General features: G+C 57.3%; 1 protein-coding gene across 3 annotated transcripts in view; it reads right to left on the bottom strand.

Moving 5' to 3' along the window:
* The window catches only part of TEAD3 (TEA domain transcription factor 3), a 61,565-nt gene that overhangs the window by 17,999 nt on the left and 26,119 nt on the right, over positions 1 to 17,447 (bottom strand). For 2 of the 3 annotated variants that reach the window (XM_074977885.1, XM_074977884.1), the window contains exons 2-5: positions 15,669 to 15,923; positions 5,374 to 5,438; positions 881 to 943; positions 694 to 756 (exon numbers count right to left, since the gene is read on the bottom strand). In XM_074977885.1, coding sequence (XP_074833986.1) covers positions 694 to 756; positions 881 to 943; positions 5,374 to 5,438; positions 15,669 to 15,804 — 327 coding nt within the window. In that variant the 5' untranslated portion in view covers positions 15,805 to 15,923. The remainder of the gene's footprint in view (positions 1 to 693; positions 757 to 880; positions 944 to 5,373; positions 5,439 to 15,668; positions 15,924 to 17,447) is intronic. The other variant, XM_074977886.1, reaches the window with a different exon arrangement.

Genomic DNA, 17,447 nt, shown 5'->3' with positions numbered 1-17,447 from the left:
CTGTCACACCGCATGGCCCGGAGCGTCCACGTCTCCTGGGGCAGCATTGCCTGGCAAAGCCCCTTGCTTTAGGCATGGGTAGCTGGAGCAAGGCTCTGCTTCTCATTCCCCTCCATCGCACATTACGGCTTCAAAGCAGGAGCTGCCCACCGGACTGCGCTGCTCTGCCATGGGCCTCTTCCACGGTGCGTCTCTGCAGGCTCGGGGGAGGCCCTGCCCCTCCCAGCGACAGGGGAGCACCCAGCTCTTGCTGAGTGCAGGACCTCCTGGGAAGAAGGACAAGCACTAAGGGGAAAACCTAAGAGTCCTTCTTGCTATTCTACCACCTTTGGGGTGCATGGGCTCCGACCAGCCCTTGCAACCTACCGACCCTGCACCTCCTTGTCTGTGCAAGCAGGTCCTGACACAGGCACAGCGCTCACCACCCTGCAAAGGGCATGGGGTGGTTCTCCAGGGAGGCTCTACGGACCTGAGGAGCTTCCTAACCAGACCTGTCCAGCTAGGGTGTTCTGCTGCGGTCTCTTCCAGGCACCCTTTCCCCGCGGAGTGTCTGGTTCCAGGAACGAAGGGAGAGGGGGAAAGACATAAAAAGGAAAGAGGAAGCGGCACACCACAGAGCGGAGTGGGTTAGTTGTCAGCACAGCCACGGCTCAAGGGCAAGCGGAGGTGGGGGAGAAGCCGGGGAGCGCGTACCTTCAGCTTGGACTGAATCTCGCGAGATTTCCGTCGGGCTAGAACCTGCAAGTGGCTAGAGACCTGCAGAGAGAGAGCAGAAGGAGAGGGGAAACAGCAGAGCCGTCAACCAGAGCAGAGGAGAGGAAGGAGAGGGGCTGCCCCATGCTCACACACCACGGACGCATGGGCAGGATCTCCAACGTACCTTAATGCCAACCTGGTACTCCCGCACCTTCTTCCGAGCTAGAACCTGTATGTGGCTGGACACCTAGAGCCCGCCAAGCCATTCGAAAAGGAAAACACAAAGAGAATGAAGACATGATCCCACACCGGGCTGCATGAAAACAGCGTGCCGCACACCCATGATGCAGGCGCCTGGCCTGGCCGAGGTTCCTGAGAACTAGAAATCCTCCTATGGAAAGTGAGCAACAGTGGCCAAAAATACCAAGCCAGCCCCTCAGCTGGTGAACATTACTCCGAGGATCTGGTCCACAAGCACACCCCTCTTGGGGCACTTTGTTGTGTGGTTCTAACTGCAACCAAGGTGGTGTGGGCTCCAAGCCTATCAGCTCTTGGTGGTTTCTATGCAAATGAGGCACTTCTGACCAACGGAGATGGTTTCTCTAGCCGCCAGCCAGGGTTCCCTCTAATTTTTTCCATCCGGGGGAGAATAAATTTTGTTGTGTGCACCAAGGTATGTGCAAACAGGCACCACCAACAGACGCACACACTGTCGGCTTGGTGCGCTCTGCTAATCAGCTGGGCGGCACCTGAATGTCAGCTGGGCAGCCGCCCAAACGCTCAGCTTACAGGGAACACTGGCACCAACCCTGTACGCTTGCTCAGCCTGCACTCTTTCCTTCTTGTGCACCACCTTCAGGGAGGGCGATCATACATGGCAAATTCTGCCCATCCGCATGGCCATGCCAACTCCATGATTGCCATTTCAGCACAGCTAATCATTTCAGGGAAGACACAGGAGCCGGAATGGGCTCCAGGGTGCTCCCCCATATCTCTGGGAACTGTGCCAAGCAAAGAGGAGGAACGCCATAGGGAAAAATGTTCAAGGCCAGGTCTACGCTCGAAAGAAAAATCAACCTGCCTATGTTACTTGCAGCCTGGAAAAAAATCACCTCCCTGAACAGTGTGGTTATGCCCGCCTGAGCCCTTGTGTAGCCAGCACTAGGCAGGCAGAAGGATTCTTTCGTCTATCTAGCTAGTGCCTTTAGGGTGGGCATCCCTAGCGGCTGCCTACCAGAGGCTCAGAAAGGGCAACAGGGGATAGACCACTCAATTACCCTGTTCGGTTCACTCTCTGGCACTGGCCGCTGTTGGAAGACAGGTGATTGGACTGACCCAGTAGGGCCGTTCTTAGGTATTAACTGTGCAGACAGGAGAACCCCCCTCCTGGCAGTGCATGTCTACACGGGTGTGCAGCCACAGTAGCATTTCAAGCACAGAAAAAAAGGCCCAAATCTGGGCATTCGAAGCCAGGGACCTAAATAGAAGGTGACTGGCTTTCCCAGATGTCACAACCCTCACTGAGGTCAACAGGAGTTACAACCCTCAGACAATCACTTGGGTGCAGCGTTGCGGTAGCTGTGCCGGTCCCAGGATCTCAGAGACACAAGACGAGTGAGGCAATATCTTTTATCGGACCGACTTCTGCTGAGGAGAGAGAGCAGCTTTCAAACAGCACAGAGTTCTTCTTCCACTCTGGGGAAGGTACTCAGAGCATCCCAGCTACACGTGTGAAACAGGTAAGCCAGCAACATGTTACAACCCACCATTCGCACTGAAGTGGGCTCTTGGCACCTCTGCAGTCCTAGGACAAGGGGGGATTAGTGGGTTACCGATGGCTGGGATGCGCCATAAGTCTACGTCTTTATGAGGTCCACCAGACCTGTGAATTTCAGTTCCCAGGCTCATCTTTCGAGGGGGGTCTATTTCGAAACCTGAGTCTGGCAGGAGCAGCCTCTCTTGGCTCTCACAGAGCTGGAGCTTTTGGCCACGCCTGTGTTGTGAGACTGAGCAGGTCTGTGCAGCAACGTGAGACCAGTTCCAAAAGGCTCTCTTCTGACCATCAGCTGCCCCCTAAATCCTGCTGCCCTGCATCCAGTCCCAGCCCGCAGGCTGCTTCTCCAGCCCAGACACTGGTCTGCTATGCACTGAGATGCCTCTGACAAAGAGAGGAACCTTCCTGATGGAGATCACCGGGTTCATTTTGCTCTGGGCTCTAACCATCTCCAGAGGGACCTGCTGAGGGCTGCTGGCTCCATAACATACTTCCCCCCTCTTCTCCTCCATCTGAGCAGAGCCTCCTCCTGCTGCGCCCACCACCAAGCCCAGGTAAGTTTGCCAGGGATTCTACTGCACAGAGCCAACATGGGCTTTGGTCTGCTCCGATACCTAGGGACTTGGACTTCTCTCCTCTCTGTTGGATCCAAGCACCTTACAATCCATCTACATGTCCATCTACAGCACCTACATTGCCCCCATCAGTGCAGTAGCAAACCCTGTGTCTTTCTGGGTGCGTGGGTGTGCAGGGCTCTTATCCCCATTTTACAGATGGAGAGCTGAGGACCAAGGGTGGATTAAACGATTTGCACAAGACCATCTGTGCCTGAGCTGGGGATTGAACTCTTGTCTCCTAGGCCTCAGTCTGTACTGCCCCGTCATGGCTCCTCTCACCAGCCAAGTGCTGCCAGTTATCACAAGTCAGGGGAAGCAAAGCCAAGCAGAAGTCAGACCTCCACTGTCCTTTCACCCTGGCGGTGGCACAAACCCTGCTACAAACCTCAGCCAATCACCACGCCTGCTGCTCTAATCCCGTCACAGCGCATGCCCAGGCTACAGACTTGGGGGCATTCAAGCGTGAGGAGCGGCAAGACATCTGTTGGCAACCGGACCTGTTGCAAATACGCAGGGCCACCTCCCTGGGCCACTCCAGAAGCACACAGAGACACAGGTGCGGAAGGGGATGATGGACTCCTGCTCCTGTGGTCCCAGGCGCCAAGAACGCCACAGAGCTCCCACAGGAAGGGAGGCAGGAGGTGCGATTTGCTGCCTGCTGTTTTTTTCAAGGCAGCCCCAGCGCTAGTCCCACCTTGCACGCTCACCCGACAATACAAACGAACGGGGCATGCTGGGCTGGCAGGAGGGAGGTGATACAAGCTGCCAGAACGAACAAGGAGCTCTGTGACTCCCCTGCCACCGAACCTAACAGCACCACAAGCGCCCAGTGCAGGGGAGAGAGCACTGTGCCCATACCCACCGCTGACAGGACAGCATTCTAGTGCTCCAGCACCATGGCACCTGCAGCCCCCAGGTACACCACCAGCCCTGGTAAGGAGCACCAGCAGAGAGGGGCGCTACAGCTGCATCTAGAAGGGAGGGCTGATAGATGCAGGATTTCGCTACCACTCTCCAACCAGGACTGGATTTACAATGGTGTTGGGACCAGACTCCAAAGGGGTCCCAGAATGGCCTGGCTTGTGCTGTGTCTTGAGGCCCCTCCAGCCCGCTGGTGCCTCTCTGCCCCCTGGCCCTGCCCTCTGGCTCCACTCCAGAGGAGCTCTGGCTTCGGGCAGCCTCTACGGCCCATCACCTGTGTGGGCCTGGCCTACCTCCCACCCCAGAGCTGAGCCACTTGGATGCCGGCAGAGAGCTCAGTCGACTTCCCCACGCCATGCACACTTCTTCCAGGAGGGACCACAAAGTGTTCGGCGCAGGGCCTGCAGACGGTTAATCCGGACCGGTCTTGAACACGCCCGTGACCGTTCTGAGCTGCGGCCTGGCCTGGCCTAGCTAGGGGCCACATGCATAATCCAGATCCAGGTTCAAGGGGGGAGCCCAGCGTCATCCAGAAGCGATAGGGCTGGGCGGCCAGGTGGGTATGAAACAGGAAGACCTCGTGAGCCCTAACCCCAACCACCAGCCAAACCCCGAATCGCATGACTTTTGAAGGTTAAGTCCACATTTCCCAGGCTCGTCCCATCACGGCTGCCTCTGCTCTGCAGGGCTCCCTCCAGCAGGGGAGGCAGTTTTGTCGAGGCTCTGTGCAGAGGCTGCTCCGAGGATGCCCACGGTGAATCTCACGAGGCTCAAGGAAGGACACGGCTGAGCTACGCAGGCACACGCTGGAGCGCCGATCCCTAATGAATCCCCAGCTCAGTGGTCTGAGTGTAACACCAATGTCCCTGCATGGGACGGCAGCAGCTAGAATGAGCCTCTGCTAAAGGAGGCTGTTCTCTTAGCCAAGGCGTCAGCAGATTCATCCATCTCAACCTGGCCTAGCCCCCCGAGAGGGGACAGTGCACTGTGTCCAGGACGCTCACCCAGTCCCGATTGCCCACAGAGCTGAAGTCCACAGGACAGCTGTGCAGGAGTTCACGCATCTGATAAGCAGTGGGGGAAAAAAGTGGGTGTCTCAACCCTCATTGGCTCCCCTCAGCTGGGCTATAGCTGCTCCCAGCAAGCTCCCCCCACCATGCACTGAGGAGACACGCAAGGAGCCCAGCAAGCCAGCGGTGGAGCAGAACGCTGGCATCCTGACCCCGCTCTGGGTCTTGCCAGCCCGTCCTCGCAGTGGCAGGATGGAAAATCCAGCAAAACGAGCGAGCCTCTCAGTGGGCTCCTTGAGGCAGAGTCTATTACCCACAAGTAACTGCTACAAATAAAATAAAACGGGTTTTTTACCTGTTTTCTCGTCCGTGTTTTCCCCGTCCGTAGCTTGATGTATCTTGCTATCAATTCATTGCGACCTAGAGCAAGGCAAAAAAGTGAGAACACAGTAGAAACTGGAGCCTCTTGCTGCATCCTTGGCTCTGCTCTCAACACCCAGACCCTTCTCATCCCTAGTCCCCGTGGGGCCTTGTGACCCCCACATGCCAGCCCTGGCCTAGCCAAGGGTTCTCTCCAAGCCACATGGTAAGTGAGAAGGCTTTGCCAGAAGGTGGTGCTGTCCTGGCAGCTGTCAAGGCAAGACTGAGCCAGCTGGTGAGGAAGGCCGGAAGGTCTCTGCTGCCAGCGTTTGTAGCAGGGGAGCGCAAAGCGGGGGTCAGGGATGAAATTTCAAAGGGGGAGGGGGCGGCACGATCCGCTGCTGGGTCTCAGGCTCATCCCGCTCATTACAGAAGCTGAAGTCTGTTACCCTTTCTATGTCTCTGTGTTCACGTCTCTATTCCGATTAATAACTTCTTTGCATTCTGCAGACTTATTTCCTTCCAAGTGCCAAAAGGGGGTTTTGTAGGAACGCAACAGACATGTCCTTCGGTTTGGAAAGCGGGGCCCGGCGAAAACCGTTTGCTCACCCCTGGCCGAGAGGCAGAAAGGGGCCAGGACACAAGGAAACGACTCTGATGCAGAGGGGCCATGCTGGGGGACAAAGGCAGTTTGTGCAGAGCCGAGAGCAAACAGGGACACGGAGAAGCGCCTCCCCTCGTGGCAGAACGGCAGGCGAGCTGTGTGCGCGCCTTCCCCTGGAACCCGGCGCGTGAGCATCACTGCTCCCGGGAACACCCTCCCCCACTCCTGGGAAGGAAACAGGCAACTCCCCAGGCCCCAGCAGGACAGCGGCAAACCCGTCCCATAAGCACCACTGGGAGCTCCCCCCCCGAATTTTCCTCACCACCCAACCCGCCCCTCCAGTGGCACTGGCCTTTCAAGCAGCGTTTCCCAACATCCTGGGCCTAATCCGAAGCAGAAGTGCTTTTGCTCCACATTTTACAGGCCAGCTGCGGCCAATCTAAATTCAAACCTCAGAGCAGCTGGGAGCTTTCTTCTCTCTGCCCCCTCCCCACCCCCAACCTAGGCGGGGGGTGGGGAAGCATGCCAGATTTATTTTAATGGACCAGATGGTGGTGGTTGGAGCGAGTCGAAATGCCCTTGGAGCTAGTTTAGGATTTAAAAAAAAAAAAGTAAAAAAAGCCAAACAACTGTTGTAGCAGCACCGATGCCCCACTTCTTCTGGGGGCGGGGGGAGGGGCTCTCTGAACAGCCCTCACGCTGTCAGGGAAGAAGCCCGAGCTCCCCTTGTCCCCGCCTCACAGCCCTGCGGTCCCGCCAGCAGCCCAGCGACAGACAGCACCAGGTGCTGTGCTGGGTCAGCTGCGTCCCAGGCCTCCTGGGGAGGGCAGAAGAAGGAGGGTGCCATATGCGGGCGTAACAATGCGCCCTCCAGAAAGAGCAGCTGGAGCAGGGAGCCGGTAACCTTGCAGGCGTGGGCACGCATGCTTAGGGGCAATCCCTTTCAGGGATGGGGCAGACACCCAGGCTTCCCGCTGATGTTTTTCCATCCATGGGTGGAATAAAATTTGTTACATGCACCCAGGCACTTGCAGATGTGCCCAACCGAGACAAATGCACAGTGCCGGCTGTGGGTGCTCTGCTCATCCGCTGGGCTGCAGCTGAATCTCTCCTAGGTGACCACCCCAGGGAACACTGTTAGACACCGCCCCTTTGCCCCTGCACCTTCTCATGCACCCTCTTACTGGTGAGCTGAGCACGCCCTCACACCAGCGGGAAGGCTCGTGCACTCCTTCATGGTCAGATGAAGCATCCGCCCCCCAGTACCAGCTGTGAGGTGCATTAGCCACCCCGCTTTGCGGATGGGGAAACTGAGGCACGCAGCCCTGATGTGCCCAAAGTCTCTCAGCAGATCAGGAACAGAGCCCCACTCTCCTGAGTCCCACCCCAGTGCCCCGCCCAACCGGCCTTCGTCCCACACTCTCGTGTGTGTGCCGGCAGTTCTCGCCTAGGAGTAAAGGGGCTCCCGCCCAGGGAACCGCTGGTGTGAGTCCCCATGGCCTGGGTTAACAGCAGCCCCTGCATGGGATGACTGAGCCACTCTGCCTCAGAAGGCAGCGGCAGCTGATCCTGCATCCCCATAAACACCCACAAGAAGGGGCTCCCTTCTCCTTAGTCTCCAGCCATATGGAATCAGAAGCACTGGGGCCCAGCCTGCCTGCCTGCTCCTACCAGGCTACGTCAAAGGTGTGAGGGAAAGGAGGAGATTCCAGCCCTCAGCCCGAGACCTCTCCTCACTCCCCTCGCCCGAGAGCCAGCCAGGATCCCGCAGGCCATCGGGGAGCTTTCCGAGGGGCCTGGGGAAGCCTCTGCCACGCAAACAGCACATCCGAAAGAACTGCAGCCCAAGCAGAGCAGCCGGCGAACCACTAAGCACCTGGCTTCCCGCAGCCATTTGCCTTCGGGGTCTGAGGTCTGCTCTTCAGGCCTCACCCCAGGAACACTCAAACCCTGAGCACCCCAGAGGCCACGTTTCTCGGCTCATGCACCGCTCTCTTCACACAGCCCAGAAGCTGTGTGGCAAATGCAATTTAATGTGGGTAAGTGTAAGGTAGTGCACATTGGAAAAAATAACCCCAATTACACGTACAACATGATGGGGTCAAACTTAGCTATGACGGATCACGAAAGGGATCTTGGAGTTATAGTGGATAGTTCTGTGAAGACATCCATGCAGTGTGCAGCGGCAGTCAGTAAAGCAAATAGGATGTTAAGAATTATTGAAAAGGGATCGATAATAAGACAAAAGACATCATACTTCCCCTATATAAAACTATGCTACGCCCACATCTTGAGTACTGCGCGCAGATGTGGTCTCCTCACCTCAAAAAAGATATATTGGCATTAGAAAAGGTTCGGAAAAGGGCGACTAAGATGATTAGGGGTTTGGAACGGGTCCCGTATGGGGAGAGGCTAGAGAGAGACTGGGACTTTTCAGTCTGGAAAAGAGGCGATTGAGGGGCGATATGATAGAGGTATATAAAATCATGAATGGTGTGGAGAAAGTGAATATAGAAAAATTATTTACCTTTTCCCATAATACAAGAACTAGGGGACACCAAATGAAATTGATGGATAGCAGGTTCAAAACTAATAAAAGGACATTTTTCTTCACACAGCGCACAGTCAACCTGTGGAACTCCTTGCCCGAGGAGGCTGTGAAGGCCAGGACTCTATTAGGGTTTAAAAAAGAGCTCGATGCAGGTTAGGTCCATAAATGGCTATTAGCCAGGGGTAAAGTATGGTGCCCTGGCCTTCAGAACAAGGGCAGGAGATGGATGGCAGGAGATAAATCACTTGATCATTGTCTTCTGTTCTCCTTCTCTGGGGCACCCGGCGTTGGCCACTGTCGGCAGACGGGATACTGAGCTGGATGGACCTTTGGTCTGACCCAGTATGGCCATTCTTATGTTCTTATGTTCTAAGCTGCTCTGTTGTTACCTGTGCCCAGCACTGGCTTTGCTCTGGAGAGGCACTGTTGGAAGTATCTGACAGGTGTCAGCCCTACCACCAGCTCACTCTGGCCTTGGGGACCTTCACTGTGATCCTGCTGGAGCATGAGAGCCTGGGGGTTACCTCTAGGGCCGGGACCCGGGATCTAGAGTCACAGTGGGTCATGGCCTCAGGGCCTGGAGAGGCTGCACTCCAGGCAGGCTGGGCCCCACGGCGTGGTGGGAAGCGTGAGGGGAAGCAGAAAGGGGTAACAGGCTGTGTGATAGCAGTGGAGAAAACCATGAAAATCCCCGGATCCGGACAGAGGAGGCAAGGGAGGAGCTGCTGGGAGAGGAACAAGGAGTGCAGAGTGTAGGGGTGAGGGAGCAAAGATGGGAGGAGAAGGAGGCTGGAGAAAGGAGGAGAGGGGTGGGGAGGAAAAGAGGCAGCTCAGGGCCGGAGGCGCCCTGCACTTCCTCCACTTTCGAGCAGAGGCCCGTGGGTGGAGTGAGTCAATGGGAAGGAACCGCATTTCCCACCATGCCGTGGTGGGGACCCAGCACGCTTCTGTCCCCACCTCCTCCCACTTCTGAGCACGGCTGAAGTAACCGTGGGCACGGCACGGCACAGCCGCGTGGGGCAGCCCAGGCCCTGCAGTGGGGCGCAGCGGGAATGAACAGGCCCCGCCACTGCAGAGCTCTCTGCGCACACACAGAGCCTCTCCCAGGTGCGCTGGGAGTTCACAGAGACCTCAAGGGGGTCAGCGGTGGCCAAACGCTGTGAGCTTTGCACCTCTCCGTCTGTCGCTTCTCCCTGCCTTGCCTCCCGCCCCTCCACAACAGCACCTGTGGTTACCTGGCCTGCAGGTAACTCTCTCCTCCCTCCCTCGGCTCAGCTCGGGGTGCCCCCCCGCCCACTGTCGTACCACGTGCCTCCCTGGTCCTGGCACACGCCAGCCCCATTCTCTGCTCCCCGTGTGTGCACGTGTGCCAGTGAACGGCACCAGCAGGACAGCTCTGTGCGGGTCCCACTGTCGCTATGGTGCCTGCGCAGCAAAGCCTGTGAGCGGCTGGCTCTGGGAAGAGCAGGAAGGGCCCCACGGGTGCCCCTCCTCCCTGTCTCTACGGTGCCAGGTAGCTAAGGGTCGTGCTCTCTCGCTCTCCGGTCCTGGCAGGCCTTACAGCCCGTGATTCACCGGCGGCTGTGCCCATTCCCTCTAGGAGGGCACGTCCCTCCTCCAAATTACCACATTCCCCAAATTCCTCTCCCCTGACACCACCACGTGAACCAGTTGGACGGCTCGGTTAAAAATAACCCAGTGGGACAACCTTCCAGCCAATCCGCGGCCGCAGCCCAGCAGCCCTGGCCGAGTCCAACTCAAGTTACACCTGCTGTCTGGGAGCACGGCGCAGGCGCCCTGAGCTCCTGGGAGACGGAGAGACACCCCTGGCTGGACGAGCTCCGGACCCCCGCTGTCTCCCCATGCTCGCGCCCTGGCCACCATTCAAATGCGAGAGGTTACCACAGGTCAAGGTTGGCCCTTTTCCACTGCGTCCCTGGGCCTCTCTGTGCCAGCTGCTCGGAGCTCTGCAATCGGAGCACCGATGTCCCCAAGCAAAGCGCCGGAGACACCATGCCGCAGGATCCCCCCAAGAATCCCGTCTCAAAGGCCTGCCCGCTTCGGTAGCCATGCTGGCGGGTCGGAGAAGCCCTCACCCTGCTGTGTCCCATCTAGGCCCCTCGCTCTCTCAGAGAGCTGCGGCATGGCCAAGAAAAGAATGCCCCAGCCCGGCACCGCGAGGGCAGGGACTCTGCACACTGACTATCTGTGCTGCACTGAGCACAAGGCAATCCCAGGCTCTGCTGGGAGGGGATCTCAAGGTGCTTCCGTAAGGCAGCTGCCAAATGACGGCAGCAATGCCACCCCGAGACCCACTTCAGCTATAGGGAGAGGACTTAAGCGCAGAAACCCGCAGGGAAGGAAATGCTACTGACACCAGGTTCCCGGTTACAGTGGCAAGTTTGGAGCTGCAGGTTGAACCTCTCTAATTCGGCAACATCCGGAACGCAGCACGACTTTAGTTAGCCGGACGACCACTTATCATGGTATTACTGAGTTTCCCACGGTCCCACAAAGTTGGTTTCCAGCCAGCAGTCCCGGCTCTCAATGTTCTGTGCTGTTATTTAGCTCTAATTTACCCCCAGTGTCTTCTAAGAGCCCAGTAAGCAGTGAGAGTGTTGGTAACATGCTACGCAATATTGACCTCCCATGGTTTGGCAACTTTTCTCCTCTGGCACTGGTCAGGTCCCAAGGGTGCCGGATGAGAGAGGTTCAACCTGTAGAGCTATAGAACAGGAGAGTATTCTCTTAATGGGATACCAGAGTCCTCCTTTAAAAATTCGTTAGCCTGAGAGGCAAGCAGAGGAGATGAGCTGCACCCCCTTTGCCCAGACAAACAGTGGGGGAACGGGGTTTGGACCACTGGCTCTGCTAGGGTTAGTCTCTCTCATCTGACCCAGATGTGGCTCAGAGAGCCCTCTGGGGCTGCCTGGTCTGTAAAACGCAGAGCAGGAGTGAGCTAAGCCCTTCCCCTGGGCAGAGGAACCCCCTTCCTCCAGATTCTGCTTGGCCAATGACTCATTTTTTGCCATTGCCGCCACTATCCCAGCATCGAGATCCGTGGCTCTTCCATGGGGTCCCACATCGGAGGGCCACACAGAGTGCTGCTACAGGCTGGAAATAACGCCCTGCGAAAGGGGTTAAGAGCTCCAGCGGGAAAACAGGCAGCACAAACACAGTGAGGGGGAGGGATTCATTCAAGGCCACGCAGATCATATGATTTGAAGGCCAGCAAGAGACCCCTGTTATTATCTACTCTGCTGCCCAGGCCACAGAACCTCACCCACTCCCCCCAGCAACGGACTCCAACCACTGGCTGTGTTACTTAGGTCCCTAAATCATGACTTAAAGACCAGAGGCCAGGGTCACGGGCAGTGTTCTCCATAAGCTGAGCACTTGGGTGACCACCCAGGAGATTTTCAGGTGTCCCAGTGGGCAGTGTGTATTTCTACTGGTGCTGCACAGCCACACAGGCCTTGGTGCAGATAACAACATTTATTCCACCACGGCAAAAGTTAGAGGGAACACTTGTTCTGTCAGTTTCATGCCCTCCTCCCCCAGAACAGCTCAGTTTTGGGTAGGGAACCCGCCAGCCTCTCCAAGCCACCCTCCTGCTGGTGGATGGGGGTGCAGAAGCTCACCCGTTCCCCTCAGAGCGAGAGAAGAAGGTGAAAATGAGTTTCGGACTCCAGTGGGGCCGCACGGGAGATAAAAGTGGAATTGGGCTGCTGTCTCTTTAAAGCGGCTGCCAGATGGCTCCCAGTGGCTGGAAAAACCAGTTTGCTCACTTGAGTTTGTTGAGTAGGAGCCAAGCTCCCCAGAGGCACTCTAACTATTTCTGGAGAAATCCAAAAAATGCACCCGCTTTGGAATCCCCGTGCTCCCCAGCCTCCATCCCCAAGACTTGGGCTCAAAGGGCCCCCGCTGGGGAGCGAGGCAGTGTGGCCAAGCAGGTCCTTCTAGGTAACCCAAATCCTGGGAGCAGGAGCAGGGAGCAGTCGTGCTGTGCTGTAGGGAGATCAGAGGAGAGGGGGAGAGGCGTGGAGAGCTAGGATGACTCATTTAGGGATAGGGAGCAGTTAATGGAACGGCCAATGCTTCGGGAAGAACTTCAAACTGGAACCAGCTGGCAAACTCGTGTAGCACTCTGCAACTGTCTCCCTCCCCAGAGGTGGCTGCATTTCCTGGGTGCTCTGTGCACAGTGGGCCAAGTGCTTTGGAATCGCCTGCGACTAGAGAAGTTGGACATTACCAGCAGCCTGTAATCCCCTGGAGGTCAGCGATGATTCCTGAAGTGTTGGTGTAAAGACCCACCAGCCAGTTCTGATCAAGTGGAAAAGCTGGCCCAGTTTCTCAGAATATGACCTATATATAACTATCCTAAAGCCTTAGCCCTTCTATAGCCAGGATTTCAAAGTGCTCTACAAACATATTAAGCGTAAGCCAAGTATTCTCCCTGTTATAAGGATGGGTAAACTCAGGCAGAGTCAGTGGGCTTTCTGGGAACAGAACCAACAACTCCTGAAGCTTAGTCTCCCACTTCAACCACTATGACAGTGCTTGCTCCACCTCCTGAGTCATCCTCTGGGGTCACAATTCAGTGTTTATAACAGGGCCATCCATTCCCACGGAGACAGCTCTGAGGTCACCAAACAATGAGGTGTGACATCACAGCAGGACTTGGCGGGGAGCAGAGGCCACCGCATGTGTTTACATGCAGCGCTAGTCCCCGGCCGCATGGGAGGCAGAGAAAGGCCACAAGAGTTTGCGGGGGACTCACCCCGTTTTCCAGTTCATTAAAGGCCTTGCTCCTGCACTGCACCCAAACAGAAACACAGGTGCCATTCCCAACAGCTGCCTGGGTTTCCTTGCAGGCTTTTTGTCTAAGAGCTGAGCAAACCCAGACTGGTGTTTAGCTGTTGGGACCTGAGAGTTCTCACCAAAAGGTGCTGGAAATGGGGTCTGACTTCTTTTTAGTGCTGGAGAAGGGTCTTGGACCAGGGTTCCCTCCAATTTTTTCTATCCCTGTGTGGAATAAAGTTTATGTGCACCAAGACATGTGCGGACACGCACCACCAGTAGAACCACATGCTGGCAGCTGTGGGAGCTCTGCTCCTCAGCTGGGCGGCCACCCAGTCACTCAGCTTACAGGGAACACGGTCCGAGCCCAACAGCCCTCGAGAAGGTGGAGCACAGCCAGCCGCAGGGCCCACTTCACAAGAGGCGAGTTTCAAAGGCATCGAAGGCACTGATTGCAAAGGTGTCGATGTGGACACCTGACCACCCAGGAGCTGGGCTGAGAGTCACCCAACTCACGGCACAAAGACCCCTGCCACCGAGCTGGGCCGAACTCCAGCTCCTGGCCTGTCCTTGACTCAGACACACTCTCCACTCAGGCAAGCACCAGTCTGGCCTGTCATGCCAACACAGTTATGGAAACTGGAGAGCATGTGCCACCTGCTGACCTACTGCACCGCCAGGTGGCGGCAAGGCCAGGTCCTGCAGCAACAAGGATTCCTGCCCCAAGCTGAAGACACCCATACGCTGACTTGGGCCACACTTGCCGATCGTCGAGAACAACAAGAAGTCTTGTTCTCGAAGCTGCAGACTAAGACGGCTACCTCTCCGGTACTTGCCTATCTCGTCACGCCAGCAACGGATCTACAGTTGAACCCAGAGCAACCACCGGGCACAGACTTCCCTCACCCATTTGACACAGCGACTCCCTTGCAGTGGGACAGCAAATTCACGACTCCGTTGGGTGAATGCGGCCCAGGGGGCGGGAAATGGCATTAGAGGGGAGAGCAGGCGAAGGCGAGAGCTCCAGGAACATACCCGCAAATTCAGAGCTGGGGAAGCCAGCGACAGAGGGGGACGTCTATGGCTTGAAAAGACAAATCCGAAGGCGGCGCCGAGGCAGCCTCGGAAGTGTTTTGCTTGTGACCTGCACGAGAGGCCAGACACACCAGCTTTCACGCCCAGCCCCAGGCGTGTGGTCTCCCTGCCTACAGCCTCTCTCTCTGGCTGCAGCTTCGCCAAACCAGTCAGGCAGGCAAAGCAGAGAGAGGGAGGGAGCGAAAGAAGGGAGAGATGTCACAGAGGGAGGGACAGAGACAGGCAGCGAGTGCAAGACAACTTCAGCATGGGGAAGGGAGTTCCACACGGCTTATCAGGTCTGAGCCATTCCAAGATGGCCGCCACCCCTGCTCCTGGCCCGGCTTCCGCAGGCCGGTAGGGATACAGCCCAAAACACTGTGGCTGAGACACCCCCAGCGCAGACAGCAAGGGACTGGGAAGCAGGGACAGCCCCGCTCATGCTCAGACCCAGAGCCATCCAGGCTCAGGGCATTCGGGGGCTGAGCCCGGAGGAGCAATTCCCTTTCAGAAATCTGCTGTTACTTTTTCTCCCTGCCTCTCCCTCTTTCTCTGCCCCCTTCAACCCGCACTCCCCTCGCCAGCCGGCGGTCACAGGGATGAGGTCAGACTCTGGAGGCTGATGCAGCGTGATTAAGATTATCCATTGAAGGCCTGAGAATCTCTGTGCACAAGAAAGCCAGAGACCAGAAGTCAGAGCCTTGGGTGCTGTAGAAACCTCCCCAAACTGCTCCGTCCTCCCGGACAGCATCCCCGCCTGCTCCAGTAACAACATCCCCCAGCTGCTGGCCTCCAACACAGCTCTGCCAACAGAGCTCAACCCTACCCCACAAGGTGCACTGCTATTCAAGGCCTGGTCTCCCCTGCCACACATGCAGCTCAATCCTGAGTCCCCAACGACTGCCCTAATCCCTGCTCGGACTCCCTACACCCGGTCTGCGAACAAAGACAGAACTTCCATCTCCACGTACATCCACCCAGCCCTCGCAGCAAAGCCAAGGAAATTCCCTGCTCTGCTCCTGAATGGGGCCAGAGACAAAGCCAAACAGCCAGCGGGATGTATGCTCAACGTAATGGGACTTTGGAACGTGAATTCAGGGGCAGCGTTTGGTTCAAAGAGAAGCACGAGCTGCTTTTACTCAGCTCAACGAGCTGTTCACTCTGGAACCTAATGGTGGACATTCAAATAGGCATCCCTGTAGTAGGTGTTGGGTCAAGCCTGGGTCCCTTCTCACACCAAAGATGACCTGGTCTCACTCACCATACATCTTGCCTTCGTCCGAGAGGATGATTTTCCGCCGGCCGCAGGGGGGGTAAATGGCCAGTGCCTCCTGGAAGCTTTGCTCGATGTCTGGACTCCACACCCCCTCGGCATCATTGTCCAGACTCTTGTCCATCCCCTCCTGTCCATCTTCCCGCCCCTCCCCGGGGCTGCCGTTGGCGTTCCAGCTGTTGGACGCTATTGTGATGGCTGCTCTGGGCTCCGACCCCGAGCCCCAAATGGCAACTCGACAACCTGAGGGGACAAAGCAAAGGTCAGCGATAGATGTCACCTGAGTTCCTGCGTCTGGCTGTACGCACTGGAGCACACCGCCTCCTGCCAGGCACACCAGAGCAGGGGGAAATACAGGTTGGGAGGGGAACGGACGCTGACCAGTCAGGGAAGCACGGCCCTCCCCACACTCCAGTAATGCTCCAATGGGGCAGCCTCCAGAGATGGACCAGGAGGGAGAAGAGGGAAGCAGCGTGCGCTGCCAGGGTGCTGCACTAAGAGCGCAAGTCCTGGAGCGGGCTGCAAGGCCCTCCAGAAACCATGGGAGTCAGAGGGGCGATGGGTCTGAGATACATTGCAGCACAGCCCCCAGGAATGTCCCTCTCCCCCCACCATCGCACAGCCCCATGGGAACCTCCAGCCCCGAGACACAACCATGCCCCCTGCCCCATATCACAGCCCAGCCCTGCAGAAGCCTCCAACCTTCTACCCCATCAGAAGATACAGCAGCAGCATTCCCGGTAAGCCAAGCGCTTGGGCAGCCGCCCAAGAGAGTCAGCTGCCGCCCAGCCGATGAGCACAACGCCCACAGCCGGCAGCGTGTGTGTCTATTGGTGGTGTGCATCCGTGCAGGCCTCAGCGCACAGAACAAAATTATTCTGCCCATGGATGGAAAAAATTAGAGGGAACCCTGCATAGCACTTACCAACAGTGGGCCCATTAGGTAAGAGCCTGCTGCCCAGTGACTGGCTCTCCAGGGCTAACTACACAGAGATCCCTGCCAGGGAGGAGCCCTCTGCCACTTCCAGGGCAAAGACAGGAAACAATGGAGATGGAGGAGGGGCTGGTACGGGGCTCTAAACTTTTCTGGCTTGAAAATGCGTCAGGCTGCGACACCCCCTACCACTCCGCCCTGATGTCTGCGCTGCTGCTGGTGACGGCGCTGCCTTCAAAGCAGTGCTACTGGCCAGCAGCCGCTGCTCTTCCAGCCTCCTTTTGGGTCAGAGGCCCCAGTCTGAGAAACGCTGGGCTGCTCCACACGGGTCATGAGAGAAGGGGGTAGGCCTCCACTGCAGCGGCTATATACCACCCCACTCCTCACAGGCCAGGCTGCTGTCTTGCTCCCCCCCCCATCGCTGCTTTGCAGCATGGCTGTGCCTCGGCACTGGGGGCGCCTGCGTGGTGCCTCCAGAGAAGAGCACAGAGCTCATGCCAGCACTCAGCTCCCTTGCTGTGCACACCACAAAAGCCCCGATGGGGGACTCGCCAATGCCAGCCTCGCCAGCAGCTCCCATCGGGCTCAAAGCCTCTTCCCGCCAGCGGCCAAACTACCCCGGAGCCTCAGTGGGACGCGCTGGCTCTGACGCTGGTAGCCTGAAGCAGGGATTTCTGGAGGCCCTCTGGCAATTTGGCTCTTGAGCCGAAAGGGGGCCAGGTGCCCGGATCCCTTGGGCAGCTCTAAACCCCTCTGCCCCTCCTGCCCCCGCCCTGGCGCCTGGCTTTGGGACTCTGCTTTGACGCGGACAGGCCCGACCCCCCCGCATGCAG

This window comes from Carettochelys insculpta, chromosome 26 (assembly GCF_033958435.1).
Source record: "Carettochelys insculpta isolate YL-2023 chromosome 26, ASM3395843v1, whole genome shotgun sequence".
NCBI lineage: Eukaryota > Metazoa > Chordata > Testudines > Carettochelyidae > Carettochelys > Carettochelys insculpta.
The sequence above is the reverse complement of the archived record's forward strand: the minus strand, read 5'-3'. Positions and strand labels throughout refer to the sequence as shown.